Here is a 21,697-nt window from a genome sequence, read left to right as displayed (position 1 = left end):
GGTTCTCAATTTTATTCCATTGATCTATGTGTCTGTCGCTGTACCACAGCTGTGTAGTAGGACTTGAGATCAGGAAGTTTGATGCTTCCTTTCTTGTTTCACTTTTTCTATAGTGTTTTGCTTATTTGATGTCTCTTTCCAGTCTAGATAAAATTAGAAATTGCTTTTTTCATCTCGTTGAAGAATGGAATTGGTATCTGTATTGGGATCACATTGAACTTGTAAACTGTTTTCAGTGGAACTGTCATTTTCATGATAGTCATCCTATCCATGAGCATGGTATATTTCTCCATTTCTCCAGGTTTCTTTTTATTTCTTGTAGTAATGTTTTGTAATTTTCTTTTTGTAAGGGTTTTTGTCTCTAGTTAGGTCTGCTCCCAAGTATTTTATCTTGTGATTAGCTATTGTAATTGTTACTGTTTTTCTTAGCTCCATTTCTATATTCTCTTTGTCACTGTAGAGAAACCCAATTTTTTTATGTTGATCATGTACCCTGCTACTTTGCTGAATTAGTCAACTATGTCTTTTAATTTTCTCACTGAATTTTTAGCATTTTTTAAGTATACTATCATTCATCTGCATAGAGAGATAGTTTTATCTCCTCTTTGCCAATATGTATATCTTTTATTTCCTTGTCTCGCCTTATTTCTCTAGCTAATAATTTCAACACAATATTGAATAGGGGAGGTGATAATGGGTAAAGATGCAAATCTTTACAGCAGCAGACTGTAAAGATATTTTTCCTCAGAGAGGCTGGTGGGTTTGAACTGCTAACTCCCTAGTCATCTGTCTTGTGATTTAACTACTGTGACCCAAGAACTCTCATAAAGATCACAGCCTATGAGGCAGTTGTACTCTGTCCTATAGGGTTGCTAAGAGGACAAAGAGACTTGACAGCATAAAACAACGATGCACTAGGCATGCAGGGGCATCTGGGTATATAACGACAGGAAGAAAGCCATGTTGCTTGCTTTTGTGGAGATCACAGTACAGTGATGGAAAGTGGTGGTAGATAATTTATCAAAGAATCACACTCATAAATGTAAAACAGCAGCCTTTGACTCACACTATATAGGAGAGAACATGGGTGAGGAGAGCAGGTAACAAAAAACCTGATCCAGAAAAAGTGAGGCCTCCAAGGGCATTAGCATTAAGCAGATGAAAAATGGGCTGGGGGGGGGGGTGAGAAAGTGAGAGCAGCCTGCAGGCAGGTGACAGCTCTGCATCAAGAGAAGGAGTAACTGGGTGAAGGGCAGCGTGGCAAGAGATAAAGCTGGAAGGGAAAAGTCTAGATCCTCAGTGAAGTCCAGAGACTATATTTATAATGTTTGTCTTTATCAAATTCATGTATTTTAGGTGAGAGAGAGAGAGTGAGATCTGTATCTTGGAAAATACACTCTGGCTGCAGCCGAACATCACATTAAAGGTAGACTAAAGTGACATTAGGGGACTGTAGGCAGAAGGAGAGGGGAAAGATGATAGGCCAGCAGTGAATTGTAGAGATTGAGATAAATCAACAGATTTGGAAACATGAGCAGGAGAAAAAGGAGGAATCGAGGATTATGCCTGGCTTCCTGGTTTTGAAAAGATGAACAGATTTATTTGCTGGAAAGGAACCTTAGAGTGGCCGGGGTGGATGACACTAGCACACAGAATGTAATAGGAAGGTGTTTAGGAGACAAGGCGTACACAGGCCCCAGATCAGAAAGGTGGACAGAAGATTTCCATGTGTGCTTTAGCTCAATGTGGGTGAGGATGAGTCATGGCTGCAGATAAGATAATCTCAGGATGAAGAATAAAGTGAGAGAAAGGAGGATCTAGAACTGAGCCATGGGGAGCTCCAGCGTTTTATAATGAGGTGGAGATAAGGTAGAGAAGAATGAAGAAAACCAGGAGAGGATTATACCAATAGGACTCTTTTTCTGGAACCCCTACATGCTTAATGATCCCCATGTAAACACTTGTATTTTGAACATAAGAGGCTGTCCTGTCTAGTGGTTAAAGGAGTGGCTGTTAATCTGCTCTGTCTGAACTCCAATCTGAGCTCCTCCACTTGTTGGCTCTATCACAGTGTTTTTAATCTCTCAGTGTCTCATTTTCTTTATTTAAAAGATAATGAGTCTTTTAAAAAAAAAGTTTTATTGTGACTTGCATGAAAGGCTACAGAGTAAAGTGGTTGTTTTCCATCGACAAACCATACCCCTTTTATCTTGTGACACTGACTACAATGAACAGCATTCTTCCCAGTCCTTCCTTGTGTTTGTTTGCATTGTCTGTCTTTTTGAACTCTTCTTGCCTCCTGGTAGCTTTATCCTCTGGCAAACACTGGCCTTTTGATCTCATAGGTTAAGCGTTCTAAGAACTGAGGTGTCATTATTCACCTTATAGGCCTGTCTGGGTTTGGATGAAAGCTGAGTCACAAGAGTGACTTCAGTTCCAGGCTTAAATGCCCCAGTCTCAAGGGTTCCTCATCTCTATATGACCAGTTATTCAGGCCTTTTGCTGTGTTTCTGAGTTGTATTCACACTGATTGCTCATTCTATCCAGGACCTCCTGTTGTGATCCTTTCAGAATATTTAGCAATGGCAGCCAGGCACCACATAGCCATGGTTTTAGGGTTATGGAGGCTGAAGTTCTAGTGGGGTTTTGGACTAATGGTTTCCCTTCTTCTTTCTTTTTTGTCACTCTTCTTTGCTCTGGAGAGCGAGTTGGGGTGGGGTGGGAAATAACAACAGGTGCACCTCAAATGGCTACTCACAAGCCTCCCCCGCTCCCAAGAGTTTTATTTAAAACACAAATAAGTTTTTGGGTTTTTTTGTGATGGCAAATGGTCGAAATAGATTCACAAGGTTTTAAGATCCTAGTTGCTACTCACCAAAGTAGGATGAAGAACTTTGTCTTTGTTATGCCAACTGCTTTTATGCTGCCCAAGTCTATGGCTCTCAGCCCCAGGCCCAGTGACTCATTCTTCAAGGAGTTTGGTTATGGTTAAGGAGTTTAAGTAACTTTACCTTCTGTATACACTACTATACATGAGGATAAATTTACAGCACATAAAAATGCAGAAAATACTCCGTCAGACGTGTGTGTGTGTATGTCCACGTATCCACTCACAAATCACTGCTCTTTCCATTACTGTTGTATTGTGTATGTCACAACATGTACCTCTACAGCTTTTGACTGCTGTGCTCTTCCCAGTGAATTACTTTGTTTTGACCATCATGTGCTTACTTCTCCCTTATGGTAGTGCATTGTTGTTATAGTTGTGCACTGTTGAGTTGGAACCAACTCAGAGCTGACCCTCCAGCCAGTTTTCAGAGGCCGTCAATTGCACCGGAGGAGATAGCCTACTTTTCTCTCATGGAACAAGTGTTGGATCTGAACCTTGTGCCTTTGGGTTGGTAGCTCAACTCTTTAACACTAAACCACCTGAGCTCCCTTCATTTATTGTGTACTGTTGTCTCTTTCAAAAACTCCTAATCATCTTTAAAAATATTTTAAGACAAGTAAAACTGCCCCACAAGGTTTCCAAGGCTATAAATCTTTACAGCAGCAGACACTCCATTCCACCTTTATCTTACAGAGTAACTGCTGAGTTCAAACCATTGACCTTTTCGTTAGCAGCTAAGCACTTAACTACCATGCCGTATGGCTCCTTCTAATGATATTACTTATTATATAATTTTAACTATTGAGAGAATTGCTTAACAAGCATCATATAAAGTGATCTGCAGCAATTCTAAAATGGAAACACAGAAATTATATCTAAACTGATGTTAAATTCAAAGCTTAGACTGAAAAAGCCAATGATCATTTCTGACACTGTAAATACTTTTCAGGTGTTGATGGGCAAGAATAATTACCTTAAAAGTCTCCCTGAAACTTAGTACAGTGCTTCAGATCCAGAGGGAAGTTCATATGGCCTGTGTATGTCCCATCTGAATCTAGAGCCTTTTTCAAGGGTAGATTTGACAAACTGAACACTCATGAGTGAAGATCAGATGAATCACGGGAAGACAACAAAGACATTATACATAAACAAAGCAAAACATCATCAAGAAGACAGGAAAGACTGCTTCTTGGTCTTTTGGCCAAGATCAAGTGAAGAAGACAGGAAAGAAAGAACAGATCAAAATGGTCCATTTTTAGACCATAAGAGACTTTAGATACAAGAGACTCTGAAACTTGCTCTAGAATGTAGAGAGGCTAAAATGTATGGAAATAATGATGATACAAAAGAGCGAAACAGAAGATTCCAAAGGGTGATTCAAGAAGACAAAGGAGAGTGTTATAATGAAATGTATCAATATGGAAAAGTATGAAACTAGAAAACCAAAAGAGAAGGATATAGCATTTCTCAAGTAGAAAGAACTGAAGAAAAAGCCAAGTTTTGAGATGTAATAATGAAGGATTTTATGAGAAAGTTATTGAACACAGTCAGTATCAAAGGAAGAAGGTATACACAAGAGTCATTTGCACCAAAACGACTGGTTGACAGAACTGATACTAAGGGAAGATGTCTATGTTGCAATTAAGGCACTGGTGAAAAATAAAGCTCCAGGAATTGAGAGAATACCAAATGAGATCTTTTAAAAAAATGATACACTGCTGAAAGCACTTAGTTTACCTTTGCCAAGAAATCTGAAGAGAGTTATCTGACCATTCAACTGGAAGAAGTCCATACTGGTACCCATTAAAGAAAGGTAAACAAATAGAATGTGGAAATTACTGAACATTCAGGTCAAAGCACACTATCTGCAAATGGTGAGAGGGCTTTCAGTGGCTTGCCTGTGTGTTAATATCACACGCAAAATTTTACCTGTGTGTGATTTTAACACAGATATAACTTTGTGAATGGTAATAAAAAAATGTTGCAAGTAATACACTGACAGAGGACTGCCAGAAATTCAAGCTGAATTCAGAACAGGATGAGGGACAAGGGATGTCATTGTTGAAGTCAGATGGATCCTTAGAGAGGGACGTCATGCTTGGGAGGATGGAGGGACAGCACAAGAGAGGAAGACGCTCAATGAGATCGACTGATTCAGTGACTGTGGTATAAGGGGTAAGTGTGTCGGAGAAAATAGGATTGGCACAGGATAGAGTAGGGTATAGGACTGTTGTACATATGGTCACTATGAGTCACAAGTGACTCTATGGCACATAACAACACCACCACTACCACCACTTATTTTAGCTAAAGGAAAGGCATTATAAAAATTAATGTACCTATCTCTTCTTACTTTTTTAACTGGAATGACTAGAAAATTTAAATTTTCACCTGTGGCTCACATGATTGCTCTACTGGACTGAGCTCCTGTTGATGACATGGTCTCAATCACAGAAGAAATAGAGAGCCCTGGCAACTCAACAGTTAACTGAAAGGTGGTGGTTTGAACCCACAATAGTTCTGTAGGAGAAGAAACCTGGTGATCCGTTTCCATAAACATACAGCTGATGAAACCCTAAGGGGGAGTTTATTCTATCATATAGGGTCACCGTGAGTTGAAATTTATTCTGTGGTAAACAACAATAAAAAAATACAGTGATTTTGGCCCTTAGATTGCTAGGTGATGATATTTTCCCTGCTTTTCATGTGCTGCAAAACAAAAGGCTGCACAACTCCAGTGGTTCGAATCCACAAGTGGTGCCACAGAAGATGGGCAGCCTCCTCCCACAACGATTTATAACCGTGGAAACCTGCTGGAGGCTGCTGTGAGTCAGAATGGAGTCAAAGCCAGTGAGTTTGAGGATTGGTGTTTTTCTTCTAAATTTCACTTACTGGACAAACATTTTATAACCAAAAGGATAAACAAAAATAAATTACATACAAACAAAAAAAGAAAAATATCTCAATTTGGTTCTCAGTAGTGCTTGCTGGAGGTAGAGAAAAGAAGCCTGGAGATACCCAATGACTTTCTGTCACCAGTGGAGTCTCAGTGCTCGAAGGATGTTGGCCAGCTGTTCCCCATCCTGACTCGAGACAGAAAAAAGCGGAAATGGGTGTTAACCACACGAGGGGGCCTATAAGTTAAATATAGGGAAGAATTTCCTGAAGTGAGGGTGTTTAAATGCTGGAATGAGTTATGGAAGAAGCCTGGTCCCCCAAGGTCTTTTAAAATACTACAGATACCCATATGCCTTGTGTGTTCTTGTCCAGAGGCAAGGAGACAACTTGTCAAGGTTCCTTCTAAAATCACTATCTTAGAACGAATAATTCCAATAAAACTTTCTTTCCCATTTATTTTTTAGTAGACTCCACTTTTCATATTATGTATGCCAGCCTGCAAGAAATATTCTGAAAGGTAAGCTTATTTCATAGAGCTACCTTAAGTAGGTCTCCTGAGACTTCAAAGATGCTGTCATTTGATCGAAAATTAAAGCCCAATACCAGCAAGGAAACATGTTTTTTAATTCCCTTAGGTTACTTGACAGGCCTCAGCATAAACTTGATGGAGGAAGAGGAAAGCGGCACTGATTGGTTCTAAAAAATAAGTTTTCCAAGATTTTAGTGCTGAATATCTGATTTATGAAAGTAAGCTGTTCAGCTTAAAAGGAGAATTAACATATCATTGCATTTTTATTTTAAAAAAGTAGAATGGTTCACTTGTTTGAGATTTTCATTATTCTCAGTTGATGAAGAAAACTTTTTCCTAAAATGTGTCAAGTTCTCACATACTTAATAAAAAAAAAACAACCCTCAAACAAACTGTTGAGCTTCATTCTATTTATAAAAGGAAAGATGTCTAGGACAGAATCTGGGCAGCAGACACACAACCTAGAGAGTTCCCCACTATAGTGAGATGCCCGTATAGAAAGCCACCACTTCTTGCTCCACATTGGATTGTCTCTCTCAAAGACGTGTGCTGAAATCTGGCACTTGTACCTGGAAATATGATCCTGTTTTGAAATAATGTTTTGTTTTGTTAATGTTGTTGTTTGCTGCTATGTGCCACTGACCCTATGTACAATAGCCCTATACCTTGCTCTATCCTGTGCCAATCTTACTGTCTCCAAAACACCCACCCCTATTTCCCCAGTCACTGAATCAATTGATTTCATTAAAGTCCTCTCTTATGCTGTCCCTCCACTCTCCCAAGCATGATGTCTCTCTCTAAGGACTGGTCCCTCCTTGCAACATGTCCAAAGTATGTCAGATGGAGCTTCAGCATGTAGGGTATACCTTAGCCTGATCACTTCTGGGTTATATATTGACCAGAATCAATAAGGAACAGAGAGAAACGTCCATACACAGGGGTGAAGACACGAGCCATGTGAAGGTGCCAACAGGGAGCTACCAAGGAGGAAATCAACAAAGTTCACATCCTGATTTGGATTTGTAGCCACCAGAACTGTGAGGAAACACTTTTTGTTCTTTAAGGCCCCCCCACTTACAGTCTTTTTGTTATGCAGTAGTAATTACACTTCTCTTAAGGTCACATCATTAAAAACTAGAAGGAGTCTGGAGAAATATCTGAGCACAAGTAGAGGACACTTTTCCTGAGAGGTCTAACCTAGTGGTCTAGGATCACTGAGTTTCTTTAAAAATATCTCACCTGGGTCCCAAGAACATCAAATACATTTAAATCCCATCACTGCAGCAGACTTCTCACTAAAGTCCGGATGCAGGTCTCAGTCGCACATGACAGCAAAGTGAACAATATTTTTTGCAACTTATTATCACAATATCTAATGTGCCTCATCTAGTCATTTAGATTATAAACTAAAGAGCTGTCAACTAAGCAAAGGCCAGGGCAAAACTTACACTTCTGAATGTTCCTTGGTCTCCTGTACAGTTAAACGCAGAGACGACACTTAACAACTTGTGAAATGGGTAACGGTGCTTTTTAGTTTACACGACACTGAGGCAGACATTATCTCATCTGTTCCACACAACTATGCTTAAGGAAAAGGGCTGCTGGTATTAACTCCATTTAAAAAACTGATAATTCATAACAATCTACAAAAACTAAGTGACAAAGCTGAAATTGGGACCGCCTATTTTCTGATTCCCAAACTGAGTGCTCTTTTTACTGTATCATACAGTCTTGCATGAGGTGGTAAGACATAAGCTTTATAATTGGGGAAAAAGTAAGTTGACAATAAAAAAGTAATAAACAGGACAAATGGCCTTAAAAATGCAACTTTTACCATGAAAAGGAACATGAAATCCAAGGAGAACAAACACTAGGGGCAAACATTTTTTTAGGCCACTTACCCATCTTCCTTCCAGTGGGGCTGAAACATAACTAGTTGTATTTCTCTCAGGGTTACCATTCTTAGTTTACTTCCATTTGTGAGTTAAATAGACTTGAGGTGATCTTCCAGCTCTGGATTTGACTTTGAGGGATAAATCTGTGGAAGGTGGTAGGTGACACAATATTGGTGGGACAGAAACACAGGCATTCTGTGGGATCACCTTTTTCTCAGAGCAGGCACAAAGGACATCTCTTCCAGTTGGTTGACCAAGTAGCCAACTTTCTTCCAAGTATCTCAGCATAGATGAATGAGTCGAGGCTGCAACTATTGTTAACACCTTAACTAACAGTCCCTCACTCCCTAAAGCCTTATTTTTGGCCAATGTTTTCAGTGCAACTTGGATCTTCTTTCAGCATTACTGTTTCTTTTTCATATGTAACTTTATAAAGTGGTTGAGTATCAACAAATATTTTTGATACAGTGACTATGTATTCCTTCCATCTTTAATATTTTGCCCATAGAATCCTTCAGCCTTGCAACTTGAGGCTTAAATCTTCTCTTTAGTTCTTTTGATTTAAGAAATGCCAAGTATGTTCTTCCTTTTTGTTCTTCAACTCTAGGTATTTGCATATTTCATTATTACATTATTACATATTACATTGTTTGTCTTCTCAAATTGCCCTCTGAAATTTCTATTCAGCTCTCTTATTTCATAATTTCTTCCTTTCACTTTAGGGACTCTATGTTAGAGTAAGTTGCAGAGTATTTTCTCACATCCATTTTGAGCTTTTTTTCCCCATGTCTTTTTTAAATGACTTTTGATGTTGTCAAGGATTTAATTTTATTTGGATCCACCATCAACACCCATGAAAGGATCAGTCAAGAAATCACACAATGTCTTGCATTGGGAAAAGCTACTGCAAAGAACCAAAGTGCTAAAGAGCAACATTACTTTGAAGACTGATGTGTGCCTGACTCAAGCCATGGAATTTTTGATGCTTCATACACATGTAAAACTTGGACAATGAGTAAGAAAGATAAAAGAGGAAATGATGCCTTTGAATTGTGGTGGTGGTGGTAAACATACCATGGACTGCCAAAAGAACAAACAAATCTTTCTTGGAAGAAGGTACAGCTAGCATGCCTCTTAGAAGCAAGGATGGTGAGACTTTGTCTGCTCTATCTAGGGCACATTCTCAGAAGTCAGTCTCTGGAAAAGGATACCATGCTTGGAAAAGTGGAGGATCAGCAAGAAGAGGAAGATCTTTAATGAGATGAACTAATACAGTGATTTCAATAAGGGGCTAACCAAAGCACAGACCACTACTAGTAAGGGGTGACATGGGATGGTAAAAAGAACATGTGACTCTAGTCAGATAATCAGGATTTCTGGTCTCAGTTCCATCCCTTACTACCATGTGATCATGGCAAGTGACTTCATGTTTCTAAGACTTTTTCTGCTAATCTGAAAACTAGGGATTGCCATCTTTGTCCTGCTTCCTTCACAGGGTTGTTACAAGCGTACATAAAAATATGGGAAGTTTTGACAATAAGAGATTTTTATTATTCATAATTTCTAACTGTGGGTGAGTGATATACATTTATTAACAATGGACATCAAAACTAGTGCCACTGTGTGCTAGGCAGTCTGATAACTATGTCACATGTTGAATCCTTATGGTAAGTTGGGGCGTTAAGGGTGTTCAAAATGGCTTTCCTAGCCACTGAATTTGACTTTGTTATATGAACGGGTGGGAATATACAAATAGGGCATGTTAGCCTATTCACTAAATTGAGCACATCTACCAACAGACTAGGAGGATTTTCCCTGCCAGCAAAGAAGTAGTAAGATAATGTAGTTTTCTGGGACCCAAGAGACCTGACGTGAGGCAGAGAACTGGAGACCTGACATGAGCTGGGACTTTGGAACTGCTATGCCATGGAATGGAGCTAAGCGCCTTTTCTCCAAGTTTGTTGGAAGACTGGTGGCGATGGCAGGGCCGTAACTGGCAGGACTGAGAGCTCTGTCACACTGGCGTAAAGCCATGAGCCTCCAGGCTGAGGATCCTGTGAGCACATTTCAGAAGATGTCCTGACTATATTCTGCTACTAACATGGATTATAACCTTTTGACCTTCACAATGATTCTGTGAGCTATGACATTGGATTTTTGAACCCAGTAAAGCAGTAAGATTAGTGTCAGGATGAATAGAAAGAGGTGAGTAGTGTGGGGGCCATGCTTGAGATCATGGGAATTGGTTTTATGTTGCTGACGGGGACAGTTTCCCTTTGTGAAGTAGGTAAAGGTCAGATATGGCTGTCTCCATGTGGTCCTTGATCTTTTTACACAAGTCTATCAGATAGACACTATTATGCTAATTTTATTCATAAATGGATTGAGGTTGAAAGGGAAACTTGTCTTTAATCACAAAGTCAGTCGTGGAGTATACTTGCAAATTCATAATCTATATTTTTCCATTTAAATATTATGCTGCCTTACTTTTGGGCAACTCTTTCCTCAGCCTATTCTATCTTATCTCTCATTCTTCACATACTTCAATTCTTAAGATCCAGATTTGATCAAACATTATCTTTCTGGTGAATGAAGGGTTATCAAAGTCTGACCTCTATCCCACATAAGAAGTAGGCTTTCCTATGAATTTTTCATGATTTCTCTTTCTTAAAGCATTTCTATCTTTCTATTTTGTATTTTATCTTAATCCCTTTAAGGAGCATATTCTATGAACAGAATAGGTTTATTCATTCATTCACATGTTTATCACTTGTCAAGCATTTAACAGGCTAAGATCACATGGATGCCTTCAATGTTCCCAGTCCTAAGCTGCTTGAGAATCTATTGAGTGAGACATGTGGGAGAAGGGGGCTGAAGGCACTGAGGGGATACATGTTTTATCTCTGTGTCCACTATTATGTCTGCAGCATGAGTGAGTGACTGAATGAATGAGTAGAATATGAGCTGGATCTTGATGTGAAAGCAAGAGATGTCCAGGAGCAGAGGCGGGAATAGGCTACGCTGAGTAAGTGTGAACTTGTCTGAGAAACAAACGAAGGTCAGAGATGAGTATGGGAAATCTGGGGGTTAGTGGTGAGGAGTGGGAGAGTGGTGGGGGGATATAACTGAGGTCCCGCCCCAGGACTTGGCTGTTCGGCACCCATCACACAGCCTGTTCATAGGAATCAAAGCACTTAATCTCTTCAATTGGATTCTAAACTTATCATCTCACTGGCAGCCATCAAGCAGCAGCTTGCATGCACATTCTTCCCTGACTGTAAGTCAGCACCAGCATCAGCTGTGTGTTCGTGTCAACTGGAGTCTTGGACCACTTTGTAGTCAGTAGTAAAAGAAAGAAAAACGGACTGCTTAAATGGCATTCAGGTGGCTTGTATCCAAGGTATTCAGGAGTATAGCTTCGGAGTGACATTCTGCTTTTCAGAATTGTGCTGCTTGGCAATTACAACTAGGCTAGCCATCCTAGGAAGAGAGAATGGGATTTTATTTTGGGAAAGAGTTGGCACGAAACGCTGAGGACTTGGCCCTGTGAATGTCCATGAGGAAAAGAGATTAGATTTTGGATTAAGCAGGTAGATGTATCTGACATTAGCTAAGAAGTTTGTAATGTGCAAGCACATATCACCTCATTAAGATAATTCCTAACACAGAGCCTTTTGTTAAAAACAAAACAAAGCAAACAAACTGTCACAGCTTTGAAGCTTACCATAAGGAGGAATTCAGTGCATGCACTGATCCTCGGCCAGTTTGAAATCCTCCACACCAAAAGAACACACAGTAATCTGCTTCCACTGGGACCAACCTGTGAATGGTAACAACCACACACACAGGAAATGGAAATGTTTTCTTTTACAAAAGATGTAAGAGCCTCCCTTAGGAACTCTGGTTTTCTTACCCTTTGCCCTAAGGAGCACAGACCAGGGATAACTCCTCAATCTCTAGTTGCGGTTGGAAATTCTCAGATTTCTTTCAAGGTTAAAAGTGCTCACTCTGGTTTTGTTTAGATTTGGAACTTCTGGCCTGGCTTCCTGCAGTGGTCTTTACTTGGGGCCTTTATGCAGCATTCATTTTGCAGTGCTGTGCATTTACCTTAGTTGCTTACTTTTCATTAGTGCACCAGGGAGTGGTATCGTACTGTTCAGTCACTGTGTTAGTTAAAGTATGTGACATAGGTGGCACACAGGGACAGTGTGTAAATGTGTTTGGATTTATAGGATTTACTATATCAGGTCTTTTGTTTACGGAGTCACTATGGGTCTTTTACAACTTGATGGTACTTAACAACAGTATCAGATGCAAGAGATCTAGACCTTTGCTTTGTTTGTTGTTGTAGTAGGTGTTACAGATTCGTGACCATACTTGGAAAATCATTTCATCTCAGAACTGCTGCCTAGTGAAAATGGGAGCCCTAGATTCGACGAGGTGAAAGGTCATCGGGAAGCACTTCCGTTACAGCTTTTTGGTAAATGGTCTAAAAGAATTTCAGAGTAGAGAGACTTAATTTCTGAAAATGCAGTAATCTGTTGTGATTTTGTCTTATCTTGAATATTCTAGATCTGATTTTGCTTTTGTAACTTTGTATTCTTGTTCTTGAACAGAGCTCTCAAACTGCATAAGCTCCAGGCACTGGGATTCTCTGGTTCTAAGATGAGCCTGTATTCTAGCGAAGAGTGTGTGTTTATCTATAAGGCTGTTGCGTCCTTTCTTAAACTGTTCTCCTGGAGGGGCTGGGACAGGAAAGTAGTTGGGAGAGGAGCAGCAGGAAAAAGCACATTCTAGACAAGGGGACAATGAGTGTTGGTGACTTGGTGACAGGAAAGAGCTTCTCATGTAAGAAAACGGAGGCCAGTATAGCTACTGTACAGGAGAGTCGGGAAGAGCGGTATCAGAGGGGATGTGGGGAGAGGAAGGAGTCAAACAGTCCAAGGTAAGGAACTAAGACTTGTTGATAGTCACTGATACCAGCGAGTGGTTAAGATACAGTTAGTTACATTTAAAAATACTACATCTGTTAGAGACTGAGAGAACTCTTGAGATTGTGGTCTGCTTTCATCCTTTGAGCCTGGAACAAGACTCATTCCTCTGCTTAACTTTTAGTCAAACAGCAGTCAGGCCTGTAAGATGCACAATTCACAGGGAGGTATGCATTCCTCAGAACAATAAACCACACAGGATCAAAAGGGCAGCAACAGCCCAGGGATAAAGCTCAGAAGGCAGGGAGGGCAGGACAGAAAGATGAACGGATGTGAGACTCACTGGGAAGAATTAGGAAGAACACAGTTACACTGTGTACTGTAATGCATTTCATAAAACTAAGTGTGCCTGAAAGGCTAAATGGAAAACCAATTTGCTCTTTAAATGTTCACTCAATCACAAGAAAAGGAGATCCCAAAATAAAGGGCTCATAAAAATGGGTGTTTCTTTCTCTCCAAGGTGACAGTCTTTGAGGAGCTGAGGAAGAGTTATGCTGGTTCAGCTCTATAATATCTATTCTCTACACTCAATCTTCATGTATATATGCATCCAAAGGTGGCCAAAGTTCTGCCTGTTGGCAGGGAGGAAAGCCAAGAGGTACAGGGCAAGCAATTTCTACTATAAGGAAATACTAAGGTAACTGAAACCCTGTTTCTGTTCACTTTTCCTTACAAGAATTTGGTCACATGGCCTCAGGTAGTTACAGGAGAAGGAGCCCCGAGAGAGTACTAAGTAACATGTCGACTGCTCATCATAAGGTTGTTGGTCTGAATCTACTAGTTACTATGTGGGAGAAAGATGGACAGTCTTCTCCTGTAAAGATTTACAGCTTTGGAAACCTGAGAGAAGGTTGCTATGAGTCATAACTGACTCTACAGCAATGGGTTTGGCTTTCGTTAGAAAGGCTGGGGAATACAGCTCCTGGCTGGTTTGCCAAGAGCCTTGTTAAAAATGGGCGGAGGGCAGAAAAAGGGGGAAATAAATACTAGAGGATAACTGTCAGTCTTTGCTACATATGCATGCAATTATAAATTAAACAGAAAAGTTCAAAATGAGAAAAAGAAATCCTACTTTGCTATGTCCGTTTAAAAAAAACCAAGACACTCACTCTGGCTATTGTGAAGAGTGAACTGTGCCAGGCAAGACTTAAGACCAGGTTGGTGGCAGCAGAGGTGGTGAGATGTGGTCAGATTTGATAGGAATTTTTTACAGGTAGAGATGGCAGGATTGGCTGATGAATGAGACTGGAATAGCTGGGAGTAAACAGCAGCACACCAACTTGATTCCCTAGTTCCTGACTCAATCAATTAGAAAGACAGGGTACCACTTACTGAAAGAAAAACTGGTAGAGAACAATTTTAGATACACTGAGGGTGAAGTGTCTTTGCCTCTCCAAGTGAAAACTTCCTATGGCTACTCAGAGTTTGCAGGATGGATTTGTGCTGAAAATATCACCTTGGAAGCCATAAGCATATAGATATTTTTTAAAACTATAGGAAGAGATGAAATCATGGAATAGAGTGCTGCTATGAGCTTTAGAATGAGTTCTGGCTCACACGGCCTGTGAATGAGAGAACAAATACACTGCCCAGTCCTGCACCACACTCACAATCACTGCTGTGCTTGTAAGCCCATTCAGGGAGTCAATGTGCCAAGTCATCTTAGGAGGGTCTTCCATTTTCATGATATTTTCCTTCAGAGACCTGCCCCACTTGGCAACATGCAAAGTGTGTCAGGTGAAGTCCTGCCATCACCACTTGTAAGGAGCATTCTGGTGGTACTTCTTCCAAAGCAGATTTGTTTCTTCGTTTGGCGGTCCATGTATATTCAACATTTTTTTCCAACATCCCAAGTCCAAGGTGTCAACTCTTCATCAGTCTTCATTATTCACTGCTCAACTTTCATATGCATATGAGGCGACTGAAAATTACTATGGTTTGGGCCAGGAGTACCTTAATCCCAAATGGGACATCCTCAAACTGAATGGAGAGTGACAATGAGAAAAGGGTCTAAGATTGGACCATGGAGAATTCCATCTAATACTGAAAGATCAAGTACAAGAAGAGGAACAACTAAAACAAAGGAAATAGCTAGAAGGGAACAACCGAGAGAGGCAGCACATTGAAGATGAGAGAGAAGATTATTTCCAGAAGGAAAGATTGGCCATCACAGCAAAATGCTGCCAAGATGTGGGGCAGGATAAGGGCAGGAACAAGACCTTTAGGTTTGGCAACAGAGTAGGTAGATAAAAGGAATTTCAGCAGGCTGATGGAACTGAAATAAAACTGGACTGAATTAATGAGAGATTGTCAAAACAAAACATAAATAGACCCATAGCATCATAGAAATCAACATGCAGCTAAGAATCTATATTTTTCCTGTTACAACAGTGGCAGCCCCCAGAGCTCCCTCTTGTATTATATATTCATGGCTTCTGGTAAGTTCCAACAGACTTTAAGATACCATTTCTACATCACACCATCTGTCCCAGAGACTTACCTGAAAAAGAAAACTTACTGCCAACAATTCATTCTCACTCACTGTAACCCTACAGGAGTGTGCACAGAATGCAATCTTCAATGGGGGCATACTGATGCAACTTTCTTGTGAAAAGCTCAGACTTGAACTGCCTATCTCTTGTTTAGCAGCCAAATACCTAAACCAGAGTCACCAGGGCTTCTTGTTCCAAAGAACAGCAGGAGAAAATGGTCAATTTATTTTATGACCCAAATAAGACAAAGTATATGAGGGGGATGAAAACTGTAGGCCAGTTTTGGTTCTTAGATGAGGCATTCTTTAAAAAAATGTGCAAATTAAATCATTAATATATAATGACTAAGCCAAGTTTTCAATTACTTGCTATGTATCTGAACACTGGACTAAGGGTGGTAGAAGAATGAGTTGTGGTTCTGGAGAAGAGTACTGAATATCCCAGGGAATGCCAACAGAACTAATAAATATGTCTTGGATGAACTGCAACCAGGGTGCTCCTTTCTCGAAGCTTCATCATACATATTTTGAGCATGGTGTTAGGAGAAGTCAGTCCTTGGGAAAAGATACCATATTTGGAAATGTGGAGGTTCAATTTAAGAAAGGGAAACCCTCAACAAGATGGATTGACAGCCTGACTGTAAAAATGGGTTCAGGTACACTAGAGATGATGAGGACAGCACAGGATAAGGCAGCACTCAGATCCATTGTTCACAGGGTTGCTATGTGTCACAGTTGACTCAAGAGCACATAACAACAATAATAAGTGACGTTCATCTCAGGAGACAAAGGTAATTTAACATTAGATATTTTATTAAAATTAACACATGAACATATTAATGGAGAAAAAAAATTATACTATTATATCAGTAAATATAGAATAAGCATTTGATAAAAGTCAAAAGACACTAATGATTAAAAAAGTACTCGTAGTAAGTAGAGAATAGACATTTTCTTTCTCTGACAAAGAATATTTACCAAAACCTTCAATAAAATGTGGGGAAGCATTCTCTATAAAGTTAGGATCATGACAAGGATTTCCACTATTATTGCTAATAAGATAATAAAATGTGGTTCAAGTTGCCCACACAGAAAATCCACAAGGATCTAAGACAAAATTCCATAACTAATATGACTAGTAAGATTGTAGGACGTAAACTCAAAACACAAAAATCAATGGTATTCCTAAATCCTATCCAACAACAATTCAAGTCAATTAGATTTAGACTAAGTATCTAAGAAAAGATGTGGAAAGCCTTTATGAAGAAAATGATAAAACTAAAGCGAGGTATATTTAAAAAAAAAAAAAAAAGAACCCAAAAGAAGAAAACAGCAATACTACGGTTCAGAGATAGGACGATCCAATACAATAAAGCTGTGAAATCACCACCTAAGATTCATAAATCAAGGAAAGCAAAATAGTCATGCAGGAGACTGTAAGTACAGTGGGATTCTAACCCCTCAGATAAGAATACAGGGAGCATCTTTTTCCCTGTCCAGTGAAGGAACATGAGCTGGGGGTAACACTTCTGGCCTCTATCCACCCTCTCCCTCACTTTCCTTTGGAGCCTTTTTGACTTAGTCCTGTCTGGGTTCCTGAAGAGCAATTATCTGGCCACATGTGGCTGGTCAGTCAAGGTTAGAAAAACTGCCTGGGTCAGAAGCCAGTGTGCTCCTTCCAAAAGTTTGTTCTACTCCTAGCTGTCCACCTCTAGAAGCCTGGTTTCCACTCACATGAGGTAAATTGCTGTCCATTATCCAAGGAGTCAAACTTTAAGAATCACTAAGTGGATAAACTCAATAGCTTTCCTTTTATTTAAGTCAGGGAAATCAATCTAATGTCTTCTTTGCTTCATTCAGGCTCCCTGCCTCCTGCTTTATAAAAGGGGCCTGTCTATTCTGTCAAAACACTTAAGTAACAGCTTGCTTTCCTCACTGTATAAAAGGCATCAGCAGCAAATACAAGAAATATTCTAGCATGTGTCTCCTGGTGTAAACTAAGTCCTGATCATACAGGACACTCTCCACATCTCCTTTCTTCTCTTAACTCTCACAGCCAAATGCCTGATGCTTATTCTATAGTTATGTCCTTATTCTCCTATGGATCAAATGCTGTCATACAGACTCTGCCTCAGTAATACAGTCAAGAATTTCTAGTCTAATCCATCCTCAAATAACAAACAATATCTCTTCAGTTCTAAGGTAAACATCCCCTCTGCGCAAGACTAGAATTTCGAACTATACAGTATGTTGCTGCCTTTTCTTTTCTTGAGAGATCTCATTACAGAGGCAAATGTGAAGCAATGTGGAAGGCAGGAAAAATTTCTCAGAAAACATTATCCAAAACTAGTTTCTGTTGCCAGAGATAAAGATACTCACCACCTGACCATTAGTCCATGCTCCATGAAGTTTTTCAGGTTAGGAAGGGTTTGTCTCAAGTCTGGAGTTCCCAGTCCATGCTGATATCTTAACTGCAAAGGAAGAAAACATAGAATCAAAAGCAACTCACACAGAGATCCTAGGTGATGCTTCCAAAAAAAATGTGTCCACTCAAGTTATTTTTTGAGTTCTGAAGGAAGAAATGTGAATGTATGATTTTAATCTCCACAACCACAATGTTGGGATGACACTTAAGCAGCTTCTTCGTCTTCTGGAGTGTCAGGTTAAAGCAAATGATCTGTTCTTGGCTACTTTGGAGGTTCAAGTCTAGTCAGAGGTGCCTCAGAAGAAAGACATAACAAGCTATTTCTAGGGGGAAATCAGACATGGAAAACCCTGTGGGCATAGTCTACTCCAACACACATGAGGTTGTCCTGAGCTAGAATATCTGAATTTTCAGGGGTGTCTGACAGCACTGGTGCCCAGTCAGTGTGTGATAAGCAAAGAAATAACAAGTGACTTTTGACAAAGGCTGTGCTTGTACTTCTCTCGTACCTCTAATTTCTTTCCCTCTTCTCCCAGAACCAGAGTACATGGCTGAAGAGTTTTTATGAGGAAACTATTGGTATTTAGGCTAGACTTACTCTAAAAGTAACTTATTTCTGCCAGACACTAGTTTTCTAAAATTGTCTTTTTATGCACTTTGGTAACTTGTTACATGTTTCTTGCCTCCTTTCATGGCCTCTGAGCACGACATGCTTCCTAATGGATCATAACATAGAAGTAAAGCATATGTGTGTATGTATATAAACGTTCATACATATATCCATCAAACATAACACAACTTTACACTGTCCTCTGTAAACGCATTTTTCAAATGAAACAATACAACAAAAGTGCTTCATTAAAATGAATAAAATAAAATAAAAAATTGGAAAAAAGGTATTTTTCAAAAAAGACTGTCCCTGAATTGATTCTGACTCATAATAAGACAAAGCAGAATCGTCCAAAAGGCTTTGCAAGGCGGTGATGGTCTTTATGGGAGAGAGTGCTGCGTTACGTCTCCCGTGGAGTGGCTGGTGGGGAGCCTCAGGCCTGCGGCTGAGAGCTCCGGCTGTGCCACCAGAACTCCACTTTAAATGTATCCTCGTTTACAACTGCAAAGAGACATGGAATGTGAAAGTATGGAAATGAAACTTTTGAACAATTTTCTCTCTATATGTTGCTTCCTTTTATTTGTATCAGTTTGTATCTTTTACTTCCTTGAGCATGAATGACATTTAGCACAGAGGCTCACTCACAGACACTGAGCTTTTTAAGCAAAACCCAAAATCCAGCTGGGTCTCCTGAAAGGTCTGAATACATACAAAAAAGCAGAGAAACAGAAATACCAAACATACAAGCTAAAAAGGCTCTCGAATAGTGTTTAAGCCAATTTTTCCTTCAGATGAGAAACCAAAGGCCAGAATGAGGCGGCATATGCTGCAGGATGACATGGTTTGGTGGCAAAGTTATTGTTATTAACCAGGTCATCCTCTTCACAAACAACGTGATCTAACATCTAGCCTAAAGTCTGAGGGAAAAAAAATTTTTTTCTCACAGAAACAAGGAGGAAAACATTCTTTTGCTTTTCCAAAGCCAGCTTGGTGACCTAAATCACCACCTGAGATTACCTGACCTTGAATTATAAGATCTACCCCATATTAAATGACATCATTCCGTGTATTAATATAAAAGTATTTTTTTCCATACATTGACACAAACAAAATGGCTGATATCGCAATATGGCATTCCTGAATTCATTGTTTCCATAAAAAGTGAAATTGTTTACACATGGGCATGGAAATTTCACCTGTGATTCATACTGAAAAATATTAAATATAAAAAAACCCCATGCTGAACTAACATCAAGCTATGTGTCTCGGGGCAGTACACAGCCAACTGGCTGCCCCAGGTCCCACAATGGAAGGTGGGTGTTGAATTCTTTTTAGAGACCACAATGAAAATGTCTCTCCAAGTTTTATTTTAAGCAAAAATAGGAAAATGTGGGACTTTCAGGCCTCCACCCTGGTTTTAACTCTTCATTTGCTGCACAGCACTGCTATTTCTATCATAGTACCTTAGGCTACTAAAGCTTAGACAGCCCCTCATGTTTTCCAATCTCCCATTTTCAGATGAAGAAACTAAGACCCAGCAAGGCAAGCATTCTGCTCAAGGTCACAGAGCTGATGAGGCACAAAAATAAAGGTTAAGACCACTTGATAACAGGTTGAAATGCTATCACACAATTTTCAACACATAAAACTTAGAAAAAAGAATTCCATATGTCTTTGTTGTTATGTACGATGGAGGTGGAGCTGACTAATAGCTGATTCTCCACCAGGTTTTCAGAGGCAGTAAACAACCCAGGGGGATTCTTTTCTCCTGTGGATCAGCTGGTGGATCTGAAGTGCATGCCTTTGGGCTGGCTGCACAATTCCTTACCCTTAGGCGCCCAGAGCTTCCCCATGTATTATATACATAATTTTTATTATTAAAATATGTGCACCATTTAAAAGTCCAAGGTACTAGAAAGTGCATAATAAACAGCAGTTCTTTGCTATTCAGTGGCAACCCCTCTCAGTAGTCCCCTCTTTACCTTCATATTTCTAGTAACTCACTTAGGTTAACAGTCCTTATTTTTCCCCTTGTCCAATTTTAGAAATCATCTATGTTCCTACTATGAAAAATGAGAATTAAACTTTCTTATATCACTCTTCTCTCTTCTCCAACACATTACACGTTGACATTTTATTCAATATGAAGACTTAATTTTGTCTGCTCACACATACTCCTCCCTTATCTTCTCACATCACATACTTTGTTAAATCAAGTTAATGTTTATTATAGTAGATAAAAACACTTTTGAGTCATGTAATGTCCTATTCTTTTCTTGTACTTCATTTGTGACAATTGTCATTACCCCTCATGTCCCCAATTTGCTTAGGCTTTAAAATGTACCTATATCTGGATCTGAGAGCTGGACAATGAATAAGAATAACAGAAAAAGAACTGATGCCTGTGAGTTGTGGTGATGGAGAAGAGTGCTGCATATCCCACGGACTTCCAAAAGAAATGTCTTGGGAAAAGTGCAACGAGAGTGCTCCTCAGAGGCAAGAATGGTGAAGCTTCATCTCACATGCTTTGTACACGGCTGGCAAAAGAGAGGAAGACCCTTAATGAGATGGATTAACACAGTGACTGCAGCCATGGGTTCAAGTGCGTCAGAGATGTGAGGATGGCACAGGATAGGGCAGGGTTCAGATCTGTTGTTCATAGGATCATTGTGAGTCATACTTGACTTGATGGCATCTAATAACAAGCTCTAGATCCTTCCTAAATTGTGACAAAACATTAAAATTCCATCAATATAACTAAATACATCACACAAGGTCTCAACATCCATTCCTCCCCCCTTTTTTTTTTAAATTTAGGTTGTTTATTTTTCATTTCAATGAACATCTACAGATATTTTGGGATTCCATTCATTCATTCATTGTTGCACCCTTCTCCCCGCACAAACCCCTCCCCCCTCCCCCCCATTTGCTCCTCTCCTTGAAAAGCAAAAGAAAAACTCCCTCATTG

General features: G+C 39.7%; 1 protein-coding gene across 1 annotated transcript in view; it reads right to left on the bottom strand.

The window, feature by feature from the left end:
• The window catches only part of UVRAG (UV radiation resistance associated), a 349,759-nt gene that overhangs the window by 18,548 nt on the left and 309,514 nt on the right, over positions 1 to 21,697 (bottom strand). The window contains exon 14 of the mRNA XM_006882863.1: positions 18,074 to 18,165. Within this exon, the coding sequence (XP_006882925.1) occupies positions 18,074 to 18,165 (92 nt within the window). The remainder of the gene's footprint in view (positions 1 to 18,073; positions 18,166 to 21,697) is intronic.

This window comes from Elephantulus edwardii, unplaced genomic scaffold, assembly GCF_000299155.1.
Source record: "Elephantulus edwardii isolate Elephantulus edwardi_28Jun2011 unplaced genomic scaffold, EleEdw1.0 scaffold00025, whole genome shotgun sequence".
Lineage (NCBI taxonomy): Eukaryota > Metazoa > Chordata > Mammalia > Macroscelidea > Macroscelididae > Elephantulus > Elephantulus edwardii.
Note: the sequence above shows the minus strand (reverse complement) of the source record. Positions and strands in the feature narration are given on the sequence as shown.